At 40.0% G+C, this 17,395-nt stretch overlaps 1 protein-coding gene and 1 non-coding gene across 2 annotated transcripts; one reads left to right on the forward strand and one right to left on the reverse strand.

Moving 5' to 3' along the window:
- Positions 1–8,015: 8,015 nt before the first annotated feature.
- LOC138378424 (small ribosomal subunit protein eS27-like) lies at positions 8,016–8,270 on the reverse strand. The gene has a single exon (XM_069463765.1). It carries the CDS (start codon positions 8,268–8,270, stop codon positions 8,016–8,018), a length of 255 nt encoding a protein of 84 aa, XP_069319866.1.
- An 8,754-nt stretch (positions 8,271–17,024) lies between these two features.
- LOC138379172 (U1 spliceosomal RNA) lies at positions 17,025–17,187 on the forward strand. Its single transcript, XR_011231978.1, has one exon. It is a non-coding gene; the product is annotated as a U1 spliceosomal RNA (small nuclear RNA).
- The last annotated feature ends 208 nt before the right edge of the window (positions 17,188–17,395 follow it).

A 17,395-nucleotide genomic window follows, 5' to 3' on the forward strand; every position in this document is an offset into this window, starting at 1 on the left:
GGCTCAGTAAGGGCTGAAATCTAACCTGTACTCTGGTGCTAAGCCATGAACCCTGGTGTGGGGCTGCATCTGCAGGAAGGAGCAATTTTCTATTTAAACAAAGGCCCTTCTTTCCAAGCCAAGTGCCAGGGGGCTATGTCCACTCAGAGAGGCACCTTTTTCAAAGCCACACAATAATAAGCAAACAGCACCTAAACAGAAACTCTGTTCTTGTTTCTGCCCTTGCCCCCTATAGTCATTCTTAAGCAGGCCAAAGGGGTCCTGTGTAAATCAAAGTCAATCACATCCCTCCTCTGTTAAAAATCCTCCTATGGCTCCCATCTCACTCAGAGTCAAAACTGAAGTCCTTATTTGTGGCCTACAAGGCCCTACTTGATCTGGCCTCCCAATACCTCTCTGATCTTTACCTCTCATTAGCTCTACCCTAGCCATGGCAGCCTTCTTTGCATTTCTTAAACATAGCAAACCTATCCCATCTCCGGGTCTTTGTACTTGCTTTTCCTTCTGCCTTGAATTCTTTTCTTCCAGATATCCACATCACTGATGCCTTATTCTTCAGGTGTCAGCTCAAGTGTCATCTATTTAATGAGGTCTTCCCCAACTACCTGATTTAATGCTGTCTTCCCCACTCTACCTCCAAGTCCCACTCTATTATATTTTCCTGTTTTATTTTCTTTGTATGACTTATTACTACATGAACATGTTTAGTATTTGTCTTGCCCACTGGAATGCAAGCTAATGAGAGCCAAGACCATGTTTGTCTTGTACATTATTACATCATAGCATCTAAGAACAGTGCCTGACCCAAAGCAGGTGCTAAAAACGTTTTTGTCGAATGAATGAATCTATGACTTTTCTCCAATAACCAGAAGTGCAGCTTCAGCTAGAGGGTCCCCTATAGTAGACTCATACTCACTGGAGAGCAAAGCTGATATTTCGGGAACAGACTTAGGATATTCTAGGTTCCATGAGTCCCACATTAAACTCCAGAGCAGAAGTTCTTTTGATTCTTGATCTAGAGGAGTGAAAAAGAAAAAAGATTTGGCTGGACGCAGTGGCTCATGCCTGTAATCCTAGCACTCTGGCAGGCCGATGCAAGAGGATTGCCTGAGCTCAGGAGTTCGAGACCAGCCTGAGCAAGAGACCCCATCTCTACTAAAAAATAGAAAAATTAGGCAGGTGTGGTGGCAGACAGCTCTAGTCCCATCTACTAGGGAGGCTGAGGCAGGAGGATCATTTGAGCCCAGGAGTTTGAGGTTGCAGTGAGCTACGATGATGCCACTGCACTCTACCCATGGAGACAGAGTGACACTCTGTCTCAAAAAAAAAAAAAAAAGAAAAAGAAAAAGAAAAGAAAAGAAAAAAGGAAGGCCAGGCGTGGTGGCTCATGCCTGTAATCCTAGCTCTCTGGGAGGCCAAGGCGGGCGGATTGTTTGAGCTCAGCAGTTCGAGACCAGCCTGAGCAAGAGTGAGACCCCGTCTCTACTGAAAAAATAGAAAGAAATTAGCTGGGGAACTAAAAAAATATATATATATATATATGTATATATATATTAGCTGGGCATGGTGGCACATGCCTGTAGTCCCAGCTACTCGGGAGGCTGAGGCAGGAGGATCGCTTGAGCCTAGGGGTTTGAGGTTGCTGTGAGCTAGGCTGATGCCACGGCACTCTAGCCCGGGCAACAGAGTGAGACTCTGTCTCAAAAGAAAAAAGGAGATTTATGATGTCATTGGAATTGCAGTGAACAATTTCATATCCAAAGATTTTTCCATCAATGCATCACTCACTCAGGACTTGAAGTCCTCAGACTAGGCCAAATTTGGGTCAAGTGCCCACACTATCTCTACCAGGGAGCAGGTAAAGAAAAGATCTGGCCCCTTCAGCTTTTGTAATGGGAACCAGTAGTGGGAAGCAGGTGTCAGGAATTCCCCTCTTGCCAAGACTACACACAGTGGAAAGTATGAAATTGGATAGCCCCAAAAACAACAACTGTCATGTTTTTAGGCAATGAAGTGAGAGCCTCAGTCTGAAGCAGTCACTTAACAATTTTCATGACGAAGTGGAAGGGGGGTGGTGAGGGTCTTAAAGGTTTTGGCTGGTATGGCCATCTTTGCAGGAAATGCAAAGCTAAAGCCACATTAAGTGTCAAAACTAGTCAAGTAATAGTTATATCCTTTTGTGGGAAGCACGAAGCACACAGAATCCACCTGCCACCAAGTTGAAGATGAATTTCTTCTAGGGAATTTTTCTTTTCTTTAAGATTGTTTAAGATTCTGAATCTCAGGGACCCAGAATTAAATTGATTGGCTCAGTCATTGTGGCGGACAGACTCTAGGATGACCTCCAAAGATTCCCACCTCCTAATGTCTGTTCATTTGTGTCATCTCCTCTCCACGAGTGCAGGTAGAACCTATGACTTGCTTCTAACCGATGGAACATGGCAAAGCTGATGGTTTGTTACTGCTTTGATTAGGTTACATTATATGGCAAAGATAATGGGCTATCACTTATAACATAACATTATGTTATATATGACTCCACCTTAGAAGACTGGAGTTAAACAGACTCTCCGCTGATGGATGAAAAAGGCGGCACCTGTAGTGCGGCTAATGAGACTCTGAAGCAAAGAACCCAGGTAAGCTGTGCTCAGACTCTTAACCCACAAAAACTGTGAGACAATAAACATGTGTGTTGTTTTAAGCCACTAAATTTATGGTACTTCGTCATGCAGCAATAGAATATTAGACAATGATTGTATAATATAATCATATTCCTTAGTGGTCTCATCATCAATCTACACATGGTACCACATGGGAATCATAACAACCCCTCCCTCGTAAGGCTGTTGTCAGAATACCATTAGTTTAATTTTGTAAAGGGCTTAGAACAATTTGTTCTATGGTACATATGTGAGTGTTTTTAGGTTGCTTCTTGTTAAAGGGGGGTGGTCCCATCTTCATCCTCACACCACCTGCAGACCTGACAGGTTTCTGGACCATTCCTTACCCTATTTGGCATATCATGAACCATCTTGTATAGTGGTCTGGAGGACAATGATATTTAATTTAGCTGTTCCAGCAAGACCCTTTTAATTAATTTTTTTCTTTTTTCATGTTTTTATTGTGGTAAAATAATACAATACAAAATTTACCATTTTAAAGTATTCAATTCAGTGGCGTTAGGAACGATCTAGTGGTAGAACATGTTTATCAACCCAAAAGGAAACCTCATGCCCACTAATCAGTCACTCTCCACTCCTCACTTCCTCTCAGCTGCTGAAACCACAAATATGCTGTCTCTATGAGCTTGCTTTTTCTGGATGGAATCATATAATATGTGGCCTTTAATGTCTGGCCTCTTTCACTTAGCGTAATGTTTTCAGGGTTCAATCATGTTGTACCATTTATCAGTACTTCATTCTCTTTTATGGCTGAATAATATTCCATCGTATGTATATACAACATTTTGTTTAATCCATCAGTTCGTGGACATTTGGGATATTTCTACCCTTTGGCTTTTGTGACTAGTGCTGCTATGAATATTCATGTACAAGGTTTTGCTTGAACACCTGTTTTCAATTATTTCGGGTGTGTACCTAGGAATGGAATTCCTGGGTCATATGGTAATTGTATGTTTAACTTTTTAAGGAACCCAGACTATTTTCTACAGTGCCTGTACTATTTAACATTCCCACCAGCAATATATGAGGGTTCCAATTTCTCCTCATCCTTGCCAACAATTGTTACTTTCTGTTTTGTTTGTTTATTTAAACTCACTCCCAGTGAGTATGAAGTAATACTTCATTGTGGTTACGATTTGCATTTTTCTAATGACTAATGATGTTGAGAATCTTTTCATTCATTCATCGGCCATTTGTATATCTTCTTTGGAGAAATGTCTATTCAAATATTTTGGCCCCCTCCTTTTTGTTTTTGAGACAGCATCTTACTCTGTCACCCAGGCTGGTGTGCAGTGGCACAATCATACCTCACTGTAACCTCAAACTCCTGGGCTCAAGCAATCCTCCCACCTTGGCCTCCCAAAGCACTGGGATTACAGGCACAAGCCACCATGCCCAGTCATTGCCCATTTTTAATTGAGTTATCTTTTTGTTGTTGAGCTTCAGGAGTTTATTGTATATGTTGGATACTAGTCCCTTATCAGATAAATGATTTGAAAATATTTTCTCCCATTCTGTGGGCTGATTTTTCACTCTCTTAATGGTGTCCTTTGATGCTAAAAAGTTTTAATTTTGATGAAATCTAATTTATCAATATTTTCTTTAGTTGCTTGTGCTTTTCGTGTTGTATCTAAGAAATCATTGCCATATCCAAGGTCCTTAAGATTTACCCCTATATTTTCTTCATAGAGTTTTATAGTTTCAGTTCTTATTTTGGTTCTCATGTTGGTCTTTGATCCACCTTGAGTTAATTTTTGTATATGGTATGAGATAAAGGTCTAATTTTTCTTTTTTTCCATGTATCTATCCAGTTCTCGCAGCAACGTTAGTTGAAAAGACTGTTCTTTCCCCCATTAAATGATCTTTATGTGGTTTTCTTTTTTTCGAGACAGGGTCTTGCTCTGTCGCCCGGGCTAGAGTGCCATGGCATCAGCCTAGCTCACAGCAACCTCAAATTCCTGGGCTCAAGCAATCCTTCTGCCTCAGCCTCCCAAGTAGCTGGGACTACAGGCTCATGCCACCACGCCTGGCTAATTTTTTGTTTCTATTTTTAGTTGCCCAGCTATTTTTTTTCTATTTTTGGTAGAAATGGGGTCTCGCTCTTGCTCAGGCTGGTCTTAAACTCCAGACCTCAAGCAATCCTCCTGCCTTGGCCTCCCAGGGTGCTAGGATTACAGGTGTGAGCCACTGCGCCCGGCCTTTGGCACTTTTATTGAAAATCAATTGACCATAGATGTATGAGTTTATTTCTGAACTTTTTTTTTTTTTTTTTTTTTTGAGACAGAGTCTCGCTCTGTTGCCTGGGCTAGATTGCCGTGGCATCAGCCTAGCTCACAGCAACCTCAAACTCCTGGGCTCAAGCAATCCTTCTGCCTCAGCCTCCTGAGTAGGTGGGCCTACAGGCATGTGCCACCATGCTTGGCTAATTTTTTCTATTTTTAGTTGTTTGGCTAATTTCTTACTATTTTTAGTAGAGACAGGGTCTCACTCTTGCTCAGGCTGGTCTCGAACTCCTGACCTCAAGCAATCCTCCCACCTCGGCCTCCCAGAATGCTAGGATTAAAGGAGTGAGCCACCACGCCCGGCCTGAACTCTTTATTAATCTAGGTGTCTATCCTTATGCCAGTACCACACTGTTTTGATTACCATAATTTTGTAGTAAATTTTGCCATCAGGAAGTGTGACACTTCTTTTTTAAGATCATCACACTTCCTGATGGCAAAACTTACAATTTAGAAGACCCCTTTTATTTTTAACATCCACGACCTATATCACTCTCTGTAGCCTAGAGTTAGTTTGGGCTTCTAATAAGAACAGTACCACTGCCTTAGTCTTAGAGCGGATTGAGACATATAATCCCACTAAGTTTCTAGTACTGGTGAGTATTTATAAACTGGAGTTGAGAGTGACAAAATCCTGTTAATTTCTCTGAACACAAAAGTCTACAGTTACCTGAAAATACTATAGAAATGTTTTTGTTTTTGTTTTTTTTTTTTTTGGCTTAAACAACAGAAATTTATTTTCTCACAGTTCTGGAGGCTAGAAGTGCAAGGTCGGGTTCTGACCCATTCTGTTTCTGGCGAGGGCTGTCTCCTTGGCTTGCGGATGGCTGCCTTCCTGCTGTGTCCTCACATGGCTTTTCCTCCTGCCTGCACCGAGACAGAAGTATATAGAAATGTTTTGAAGATTACTTCCTCCAGAGGGCCTTAAAAATTGAAATATGGGGCCAGGTGCAGTGGCTCATGCCTATAATCCTAGCACTTTGGGAGGCCGGGCAGGGAGGATTGCTTGAGGCCAGGAATTTAAGACCAGCCTGGGCAACATAGCAAGACCTCGCCTCTACAAAAACTTTTTAAAAATTAGTCAGGTGTGGTGGTGCGCACCTGTAGTTCTAGCTACTCGGAAGGCTGAGGCAGGAGAATTGCTTGAGCTCAAGAATTTGAGGTTGCTGTCAACTGTCTTCACACTGCTGTGCTAGAGCCCAGGTGACAGAGTAAGACCCTATCTCAGGAAAAAAAAAAAAAAAGAACGAAAGAAAGAAAGAAAAGAACATAAAAGAGAAAAGAAAAAGAAAATGGGATTATAATCATTTTGTTGCTGGTGTAAATAGGATCAGTGGTTTAGAATTCATTTGCTTGAGGACACGGCAGATGTAATGTGAATTCAACCCAAAGAGCAAGGAAAAGCTGCTTTGTCTTGACATAACATTCTCATCTAGCAAAGTGAGCTGTGGGAACTCTAATCTGTTTGTTACATATATAGATATTAGGCTTATATTTTTCTACTTATTTCCATTAAAAAGAGTTATAATTTATTGCCATGTCAAAGATCAGACCATAATTCATGACAAATACGGCAGTAGCATTCTTATTAAATTTGGTTTTAAACATTTTTAAAATAAAACAATGCTTTTATATAACCATAGAGTCACATGAGAAGTATGAGAAATAGGCCGGGCGCAGTGGCTCACGCCTGTAATCCTAGCACTCTGGGAGGCTGAGGCGGGAGGATCGCTTGAGCTCAGGAGTTTGAGACCACCCTGAGTAACAGCAAGACCCCGTCTCTACTAAAAACTAGAAAGGAACTAGCCAGACAACTAAAAATATATATAAAAAATTAGCCGGGCACGGTGGCACATGCCTGTAGTCCCAGCTACTCGGGAGGCTGAGGCAGAAGGATTGCTTGAGCCCAGGAGTTTGAGGTTGCTGTGAGCTAGGCTGACGCCATGGCACTCTAGCCAGGGAAACAGAGTGAGACTCTGTCTCAAAAAAAAAAAAAAAAAAAAAAAAAGTGAAATGTCAGAGATATCAATTGTCAAACTTAGTACTTAAGGAAATCGGACATTTCATACTTAATAACCTTAATTAGATCAAATCTAACAGTATATGACCTTTGGAGAATGGCTTTTTTCACTCAGCTTAATTCCCTGGAGACTCATCCAAGTTGTTGCATCTTCATTGCTTTTTATTGCTGAGTAGTGTTCCATGGTATCAATGTCTCACACTTAGTTTAACCATTGACCTATTGAAAGACATCTGGGCTGATTCTGGTTTTGGGTTATTATAAATATAGTTTCTATGAACATTCTTGTACAGGTTTTTGTGTGAGCATAAATTTTCATTTTGCTGGGATAAATACCCAGAAGTACAATTGCTAAGTTGCATGGTAGTTGCATAGTTTTTTAAGAAACTGACAAACTCTTTTCCAATGTGGCTATACCATTTTACATTCTCACCAGCAATTTATTAATATGAGTGATCCAGCTTCTCTGCATCCTCATCAGCATTTGGAGTTGTCATTACTGTTATTTTATTTATTTATTTATTTTGTTAGAGATGGGTCTCACTTTGTCACCCATGCTGGAGTGCAGTGTTATGATCAGAGCTCACTGCAACCTTAAACACCCGGGCTCAAGCAATCCTCTACCTCAGCCTCCCAAGTATCTGGGACTACAGGCACGTGCCACCATACCTGGCTAATTTTTTTTTTTTTTTGTAGAGATGGATCTCCCTGTGTTGCCTAGGCTGATCTTGAACATCTGGCCTCCAGTGATCCACCCACGTCAGCCTCCCAAAGTGCTAGGATTACAGGCATGAGCCACCACACCCAGCCACTGTTGTTATTAAGATATTCTGATAGATGTGTAGTGACATTTCATTGTGGTTTTAATTTGCATTTCCCTAGTGACTAATGATGTTGAGCACCTTTTTGTGTGTTTCTTTGTCATCTCTATATCTATCTATCTATATCTCCAATCCTCATATATATATATATATATATATATCCAAAATGTGTTTATTGGGATGGTTTCCCATTCATTCAAGCAGGGTACTTTTAGTGCTGCTTCCTTCTAAAGGAACACCCTTCTGTAAGCCTTGCTTTTCCTCCTGTAGGTTGGCAGAGGACAATAGAGCAACTAACACACAAAACTACTGTTTGTGCATGGCTAAACACCGTGGTGATTTTATAGCATCCTGGGCATTTCACATCCATGAAGTAGGAATTGGAGCTCTGCACCAGGAACTTCTTCTTGTGTTTCCTCTTTTCCAATTCTGGAGAGGGATGAAGGAGATCCTTTGTGAGAGGCATGTGCTTGTGGGAAGGCAATCACCGCCGGAAAGCCTATATCCTCTTAAGTGAAATGTCTGCTCATGTCTTTTGTTCATTTTCTAATTTAATTGTTTGGGTTTTTTACTGTTGAGTTTTGAGAGCTATTTATTATATTCTAGATACAGTCCTTTGTTGGAGATATATATATATATATATATATATATATTTTTTTTTTTTTTTTTTTTTTTTTTTTTTGAGACACAGTCTCACTCTGTTGCCCGGGCTAGAGTGCCATGGCATCAGCCTACCTCACAGCAACCTCAAACTCCTGGGCTCAAGCGATCCTCCTGCCTCAGCCTCCCGAGTAGCTGGGACTACAGGCATGTGCCACCATGCCTGGCTAATATTTCTCTATATATTTTTAGCTGTCCATATAATTTCTTTCTATTTTTAGTAGAGACGGGAGTCTCACTCTTGCTCAGGCTGGTCTCGAACTCCTGACCTCAAGCGATCCACCTGCCTCAGCCTCCCAGAGTGCTAGGATTACAGGGGTGAGCCACCGTACCTGGCCACCTTTGTTGCATATATTAATGGCAAATATTTCCTTCCAGTCTGTAGCTTTTCATCCTCTAACAAGGACTTTCACAGAGCAAAAGTTTTTAATTTTGATGATTCCAATTTATCAATTTTTCCTTATATGGATTGTGCTTTTGGCATCAAGTCTACAAACTCTGTCTAGCTCTAGATCCCAAAGATTTCCCCCTGCTTTTTCCTAAAAGTGTTATAATTTCATGTTTCACATTTAAATCTATGTGATTTAATATCCATTCTCAGTTAAATTTGCATATAAGGTGTGACGTTTATGTCAAGGCTTATATTTTTGTCTATGGATTTCCAATTGCTCCAGCATCATTTGTTGAAAGACCATTCTTCCTTCATTAAATTGCTTTTGCTCCTTTGTCAAAAATCAGTTGGACATATTTGTGTGGGTCTGTTTCTGGGTTCTCTTTTCTGTTCCATTGATCCATGTGCCCAACCTTCTGCCAACATCACAGTCTTGATTACTGTAGCTATATAATAAGTCTTGAAATAAAGTAGACTAATTCCTCCCACATTATTCTTATTTTTCCAGATTCTATAGCTATTGTGTGGTGTGTGCCTTTCCATAGACATTTTAGAATATGCTTGTCTATGTCTATGAAAACATTGCTGGGAGTTTGATAGGAACTGCATTAGTCTTATAGATTAATTAAGGGAGAATGTGCATCTTTACCATGTTGTTTCAATCCATGGAGATAGTAAAGATGTCCCTCCTTTTACTTAGGCCTGCTTTGATTTCTTTCATCAGCATTTTATAATTTCCAGCATATAAATTCTACACGCATTTTATTAAGTTTATACCTAAGTATTTCATTTCCTTTGGAATGACTCAAAGTGGTATGTTTAATATGGTTTTTTGCGTGTTTATTGTTAGTACAAACTTGATTGGGCTTTTCTGTGTATTGAACAACAAGATATCTAGGAAAAAACTCTGATTTGTAGCATTTGCTGATTTCCACAATATAAATATGACCAATTTCAAGCCACTAACATGATGTCAATTGGCTTGTAAAATTCCTGACAATTTTCTTTCTTGGGAGGTGGTAGGAACCAGCTCCAGAAAAACACTGGCAGACCTGAATCTTTGTAACATGCAAATTTGACCAGGTTACTCCCCTGATTAAAACTTTCAATGGCTCTCCCTCCCCTACAGGACAAAAACCTCAGTTTTCACATTTGTTTGCCATTTAGCCACGACAGATTTCACCAGCCTCATCTCTCAAACCAGCAAAACTACCACCCTGATGCCCCACCCATTTTGAATGGATCAACATTCTTGGATTGACCAGATTGTTTCACACTTTGTATCTTTTCTCTTGCTTCTCTCTGCACCTAGTGAACACCTATTTATTTTTCCAGACTCACCTGATGCCCTCAGGTAGAACTAGACATGCTCATATTGAAATCCCTTGAGACCACTGTCAGAACCTGTAACTCTTTGTCACATCTGTTCCTTTATGTTTCTTTCTCCACTATCAATCTGTGAAGCTAGCTACTTGAGAATGAACAGTCTCATTTATCTTTATCTCCCTAACACCTCAGGCTACAGCCTGGTCTATAGATACCATTTAATAAATAGTTATTAGAGGAAAGTAGATTTGGACTAAGACTTGAGGAGTTAAGAGTTGGCTATACAGACAAGAGGGAATTGCAGGTAAGAGAACAACGTGTGCAAATATACAAAGGTATAAGAACACTCTCCAACTCCTTGAAGGACAATGTGTGTGTTTTTAAAACCTTCCTTTGAATAAGTAGATGAAAAGGCTAATAGTGAGCCTATCACAATGTGGACTTCAATTATGATTAATGGCAGCAAGCACTACAATGCTTTTCACTCCCCACTCCCTGACTCATTTGCCAAGGGTACAGGAAGTGTGCTGTTCTCTGATTAGGGAAAGTACAAATGCTCCTTCTCCTATTGCTTTTCTTCTCAGTGATCCCCAAGATTTCTTAGTGTAGATGGTGAGAAGTGGACAGATTTAGGATATATTTTGGAGATGGGGCTGAGAGGACTCATGATGGATTTGATCTAGAGTGCAAAGAGGTATCAAGGACGACTCTAAGGTTTCTAGTCTGAGCAACCAGAAGGATGAAGTTGCCATTAACCTACATGGGTAAGACTGCAGTAGGAATAGTTTTGTAGTGGTGAGAAAATCAAGATTCTATTTTAGACAAGCTAAATTAGAGAAGCTGACGAGACATCCAAGTGGAAACGTTCAGTAGGCAGTTGAATATACAATTGTGACATTGAGTCAAGGCTAAGGGTGTCTATTTGGGAATAATTAGTATACAGATGGTAGTTAAAAGCTCAGGACTGGATGAGATTATCTGGAGAAATGTCAGAAGGCTTAGCCTTAAACACTCCAAAATTTGAAGGCTAGGTAAAGGAACTGGAGTCAGCATAATACAGGGTGAAGGAGCAATGAGGGAGATAAGACAAACATCATGAGCTTTAAGTGTCATGTAGACTAAGAGAAGAAAGTATTATAATAGTGTAATAATCAAGTCTGTTGAATGTTGGCAAGTTGTAGAGTAAAATGGGGATAAAGCAGCATCGAATGCAGTTGGCAAGGTAGAAGTTACTGGTGACCTTGCCAAGGGCAATTTCAGTGGAAGGGTGGGGACCAACACCTATTTAGACTAGGTTAAGGAGGCTGGGCATGTGGTGGCTCACGCCTGTAATCCTAGCACTCTGGGAGGCTGGGGCAGGAGGATCACTTGAGCTCAGAAATTTGAGACCAGCCTGAGCAAGAGGCGAGACTCTGTTTCTACAAAAAATAGAAAAATTAGCTGGTGTGGTGGCGCTAGCCTGTAGTCCCAGCTACTCAGGAGGCTGAGGGAAGAGGATTGCTTGAACCCAGGAGTTTCAGGTTGCTGTGAGCTAGGCTGATGCTACAGCACTCTAGCCCCAGGCAACAGAGCAAGACCCCATCTCAAAAAAAAAAATTATAAAAAGAGTGGGAAGAAACTTTTAGAGGTGAGAGATAGGTTCATGGCATAGATTTTGGTGATGGTTTCACGAGTGTATGCTTATCTCCAAACTCATCAAATCATATAGATTAAATATGTACAACTTTTTGTATGTCAATCATACCTCAATAAAGTAGTTAAAAATATAAATCAAATGATTTTTTAAAACTGTAGAATAGGCCGGGCGTGGTGGCTCACGCCTGTAATCCTAGCACTCTGGGAGGCCGAGGTGGGCGGATCGTTTGAGCTCAGGAGTTCGAGACCAGCCTGAGCAAGAGCGAGACCCCATCTCTACTAAAAATAGAAAGAAATTATATGGACAGCTAAAAATATATATAGAAAAAAAAAATTAGCTGGGCATGGTGGTGCATGCCTGTAGTCCCAGCTACTCGGGAGGCTGAGACAGGAGGATCGCTTGAGCTCAGGAGTTTGAGGTTGCTGTGAGCTCGGCTGACGCCACGGCACTCACTCTAGCCTGGGCAACAGAGTGAGACTCTGTCTCAAAAAAAAAAAAAAAAAAACAAACAAACAAAAAAAAAAAAACTGTAGAATAAAAGCAAAAGATTCCTAGAAATGCAGGGACCTTGACTAAACTTCAACCTATCTGAATGGCAACTTACAGCAAATTCAGATTTCTTTATATTGACCTACATCTGTCTAAAACCATTCTTATAACCCTTTCTATGGTGTTTTGTCCCCCAGTTTAGTCCCTCATTATTTAAAAGTACTACACAAACATTTATTATGGAACCAAATATCTAGGTAATTCATTCTCCTGTTGCTTTCATTTCTCATTTCTAAACACATTCCCGTTGACTAAGCTCGGTAGATTCTGGTGATTATTTCTTCCAGAGATCCTCTCTGAGGTAAACTCAAAGGCATGATGAGTTTCTATCAATAGAGGTCCTCAAAGAATCAAGAGAAACCTTTCCTGTTCTGAAAAACACCACATGAACCCCCAAAACTTTGTTTAAAAAGAAAGAGAAAAGGTAAAAGAAATGCATATCACACTGACTGGATATATCACTAACTTATCACACTTTTTTTTTTTTTGAGACAGAGTCTCACTCTGTCGCCCTGGGTAGAGTGCAGTGGCATCATTGTAGCTCACTGTGACCTCAAACTCCTGGCTCAAGAGATCCTTTTGCTTCAGACTCCCAAGTAGCTGGGATTACAGGTGTGCACCACTATGCCCAGCTTTAGTAGAGACGGGCTCTCACTCTTGCTCAGGCTGGTCTTGAACTCCTGAGCTCAAGCGATCTTCCTGCCTCGGCCCCCCAGAGTGCTAGGATTACAGGCAGGAGCCACCACACCTGTCCTTACCACACTCTTAAGTGTTAGTAAAACAACCAACTCATAACAACATTTGCTAAAAGCTCTCAAAACAGGGGGTTAACAACCAGAGATTTGGCAGAAATTACAGTATCACAATTGTTATACATATGAAAAAGTGAAATTTGAGCCTTACATTATATCATATACAAAAATCCAACTCCAGACTGTTTCATTTAAAAATAAAGGCAAAACTTTGAGAAAGAAACAAAAAAGAACAACTCCTGACATTGACAAGATTGCTTGACACTTACAGCTAGGCTATGTTATTCTCTTATTTAGACATAAACAATCTCACAGAATACCAATCCCAGACAAGGTTATTCTGAGACCATGACAAAATGAGACAAAGCAAGGTCACTTCATAACTTTGTCTAAGTACTTTGCTATCCACAAAATACCAATGCTCCTTCTCTGGGCCAAAATGAGTGAGTGACTGTTGCTTCTTTATACTCACAATATTCTCCCCTCCCTATAGATAAGATTTATTGAGATATATAATTATAGAATCCCCCCATACTTTCTGAAAGGATTCAATCTAGATCAAATCATCACTTTCTTAGACCCTCATCCAAATCACCAAAGTCTAATAAAAGGTTGTTTCTAACATAATCTTACTGAGACACCCCTTGATTCCTCATGGTGTGTGTTCCCCCTTGCTGCAATAAGTAATAAACTCAACTTGTTCATATTCAATTCAGCTATGTTACTGGTGGTCTTGGCTGGGGGGCACTGACAACTTTAAAACCTTTAGAAGAAAATACTGGAGAATACATAGTCCCCCTTATCCATAGGAAATAAGCTCCCTTGGGAACATAGGGAACTAGGTACAGTAAGAGAGTAAGAACAATAACTTACAATAAAATAGAATAATTATAATAATATACTAAAATAAAAGCTATATAGGCCGGGTGTGGTGGCTCACCCCTGTAATCCTAGCACTCTGGGAGGCTGAGGTGGGTGGATCCTTCGAGCTCAGGAGTTCGAGACCAGCCTGAGCAAGAGTGAGACCCGTCTCTACTAAAAAAAAAAAAATAAAAAGAAATTATCTGGACAACTAAAAATATATAGAAAAAAAATTAGCCTGGTGCATGCCTGTAGTCCCAGCTACTCGGGAGGCTAAGGCAGGAGGATCGCTTGAGCCCAGGAGTTTGAGGTTGCTGTGAGCTAGGCTGACACCACGGCACTCTAGCCCGGGCAACAGAGACTCTGTCTCCAAAAAAAAAAAAAAAAAAAAAAGCTATATAAATGTGGTCTCTCTCAAAATATCTTATTGTGTGTAATATTTTAGGACCACGGTTGACTGATGATAACTGAAACCACCAAAAACAAAACCGTGGATAAGGGGGCACTACTGTATGTTTTTACTTTGAGGTAGGGAAATATATCTTAAATAAGACACAAAAGCACCGACGATACAAGATAAAATTGATACATTTGTGTGGTAGACAGTCTCTCAGATGGCACCAATACTCCCTTTCTCCCAGTATTCACACACTTGTATAATCCCCTCTCCTTGGCAGTGGGCTGGATGTAGTGACTTGTTTCTAACATATACAGCAGAAGTGATGGATGTCGGCCGGGCGCGGTGGCTCACACCTGTAATCCTAGCACTCTGGGAGGCCGAGGCAGGAGGATAGCTCGAGGTCAGGAGTTCGAGACCAGCCTGAGCAAGAGCGAGACCCCCCCCCCCCCCGTCTCTACTAAAAATAGAAAGAAATTAGCTGAACAACTAAAAATATATAGAAAAAATTAGCCGGGCATAGTGGCACTTGCCTATAGTCCCAGCTACTCGGGAGGCTGAGGCAGGAGAATTGCTTAAGCCCAGGAGTTTGAGGTTGCTGTGAGCTAGGCTGACGCCACGGCACTCTAGCCCAGGTGACAGAGCCAGACTCTGTCTCCAAAAAAAAAAAAAAAAGAACTCTCACAAATCAAAATGGGGCAAAAATGATTTGATAGACAAAAGGCAAAAGATATGAACAGGCATTTCACAGAGTAGAAAAGATGAATGTCAAATAAACATATGAAAGTATGCTCAACCTCATTAGTAAGCAGGACAATGCAAAATAAGACCTCAATTAGATATTATTTTCTACTCGTTGGATTGCCGAAAGTTTAGAAATCTGCCAATGCAAAGTGATAAGAAGGGGAGTACTTATGTATTGCCGATGGAAACGTAAACTGGAACAACCACTTCAGAAACATTTTGGCACTACCTAATAAAGTTGAACATACCCATATTCTAAAACCCAGCCATTCAGATCTTAGGGATGTGCCCTGGAAAAAGGTCTTTCATGTGTGTACTCTGAGACATGTTCATAGCAACACTATTGGTAATAGTAAAAACATGGAAACAGCCCAAATGTCCATCAAGAGAAAAATAAATTATGGTATATGTACACAGTGGAATATTATACATTTGAAAATGAATGAACTACAGGTACATGTAACAAAATGGATGAATCTTAGAAACATAATGTTAAATGAAAAGATCAACATGCAAAAGACAACATAGGGCATGATATAATTTTAAAAAGCTAAAAACAAGGAAAAATTAATCAATATATTTTTTATGAATACATACATAGGCAATAGACCTTTTAAAAAACAAATGATAAACATAAAATTCAAACCAGTGGTTAGCTATGTGGGAAGAAGGGGACAGGCTAGAGAGTAACATTCAGATAAACACAAGTTATTGGTAATGTTTTAGTTTTTAAATGGGTATTTATTATTAAGCTTTATAACTTAAATATAAGTTATAAATATTCTTTTGTGTGCATGAAATATAACTTCATTTTAAACATTTAAAAAATAAATTAGGAGTATTTTTAATTTTTTATTATGGCAATTAAAAGCATTTTTTTTACATCTAAAGAAAGCAACAAAGTTCATTTTGTTTTAATGGAAAGGAAAAATACAGGAGGAAGAAAAGTTTGGTGAACTCCTAAGAGGATCAAGAAAAGGAATACAATTCAGGGAAAAAGAAAAAAAACACTTCCATTTTAAACCATGTCATTATTTTAATCCTAGATCATTCAGGAAGCTATGCTGGCTAAAACTGGAATTTATTAAGAAGATTATACTTTCACCTGCAGTTCACATCAGGTAATTTCCATCCATGTTCTGTGTCTACATCTTTAAGTAGTTTTTTTCTCAATTCAGTCTCAGGCACCAGAAACTTCCAGTAGATACAGCTACTTCTGTTGGGGCCAGAGTGGGGAGACAATCTCAGTTACATTCTTGGGGCTCCACTAACTGGTTCTGGGTTCTTATGCAATGCCAAACCTTGGAAAGGTGTTAAGGAGGATCATTTGTCCTCATAGGTTATCACTGAGGGACATTGTTCACTCGGCATCTTTAGATTTGTAGGCTCTCTGTGGCTTCTGTACCACAGTTGGGACACAGAAATCTCTTATAAAATATTCATAACCCCAGGCCTTGCATTCTTGTCTCCCAGATTAATTAAGCAGCTATTCCTCTCTGGGGCCTTACCAGGAGGCTGCAGGAATCAAGGCCCAGGTCTAGCTGACTTCTCCCCCTTCACCCCAAAACCCAAGGGGCATCTCTTTATAATCTGACAGGAGTCCCATTCAACTTCAAACCCAATGCTCCTTAATGTGCTTGGGCTTTTAGAAAAGAAAGCTTAAATGTCTTACAAACTAATCTGCTTTTAGCTGAGCCACACACTTCCTAGAATGTAATGAAGCACAGAACCTGCTATCTGCCAGGAAGGGAGAAAGGGAAAGGGCAAAATACAGGGAGGAAAAAAAACCTAATATTTCAAAATATTATCTGGAGGTTGGCAAAGATTTTTTAAATAGGAAACAAAAAGTACTAACCATAAGGGGGAAAAATTTGATAAATTCGACTCAATTAAAATAAAGAACTATACTTACCTGGCAGGGGACATATCATGGTCACGAAGATGGTTTTCCCAGGGTGAGGCTTATCCATTGCACTCTGGATGTGCTGACCCCTGAGATTTCCTCAAATGTGGAAACTTCACTATGTAATTTGTGGTACTGGGGGACAGCATTTGTGCTTTCTCCTAATTAAAAAAATGAAATGAAATAAAATAAAGAACTGCTGTTTATCAAAAGATACTGTTAAGAGAGTGAAAAGGCAAGACAAAGAGAGATGTTTGAAATACGTATATCCAACAAAGGATTTGCATTCAGAATACATAATGAAGTCCTATTAAATCACAAAACATGCAAATAATCCAATAAAAATGACTTAAATCTAGTACTTCATAAAAG

This window comes from Eulemur rufifrons, chromosome 30 (genome assembly GCF_041146395.1).
Source record: "Eulemur rufifrons isolate Redbay chromosome 30, OSU_ERuf_1, whole genome shotgun sequence".
Taxonomy (NCBI): Eukaryota; Metazoa; Chordata; class Mammalia; order Primates; family Lemuridae; genus Eulemur; species Eulemur rufifrons.

Bases quoted from the DNA above. Each gene is read 5' to 3' on its own strand.
- LOC138378424 (XM_069463765.1), bottom strand. From the start codon at position 8,270: ATGCCTCTCACAAAGGATCTCCTTCATCCCTCTCCAGAATTGGAAAAG.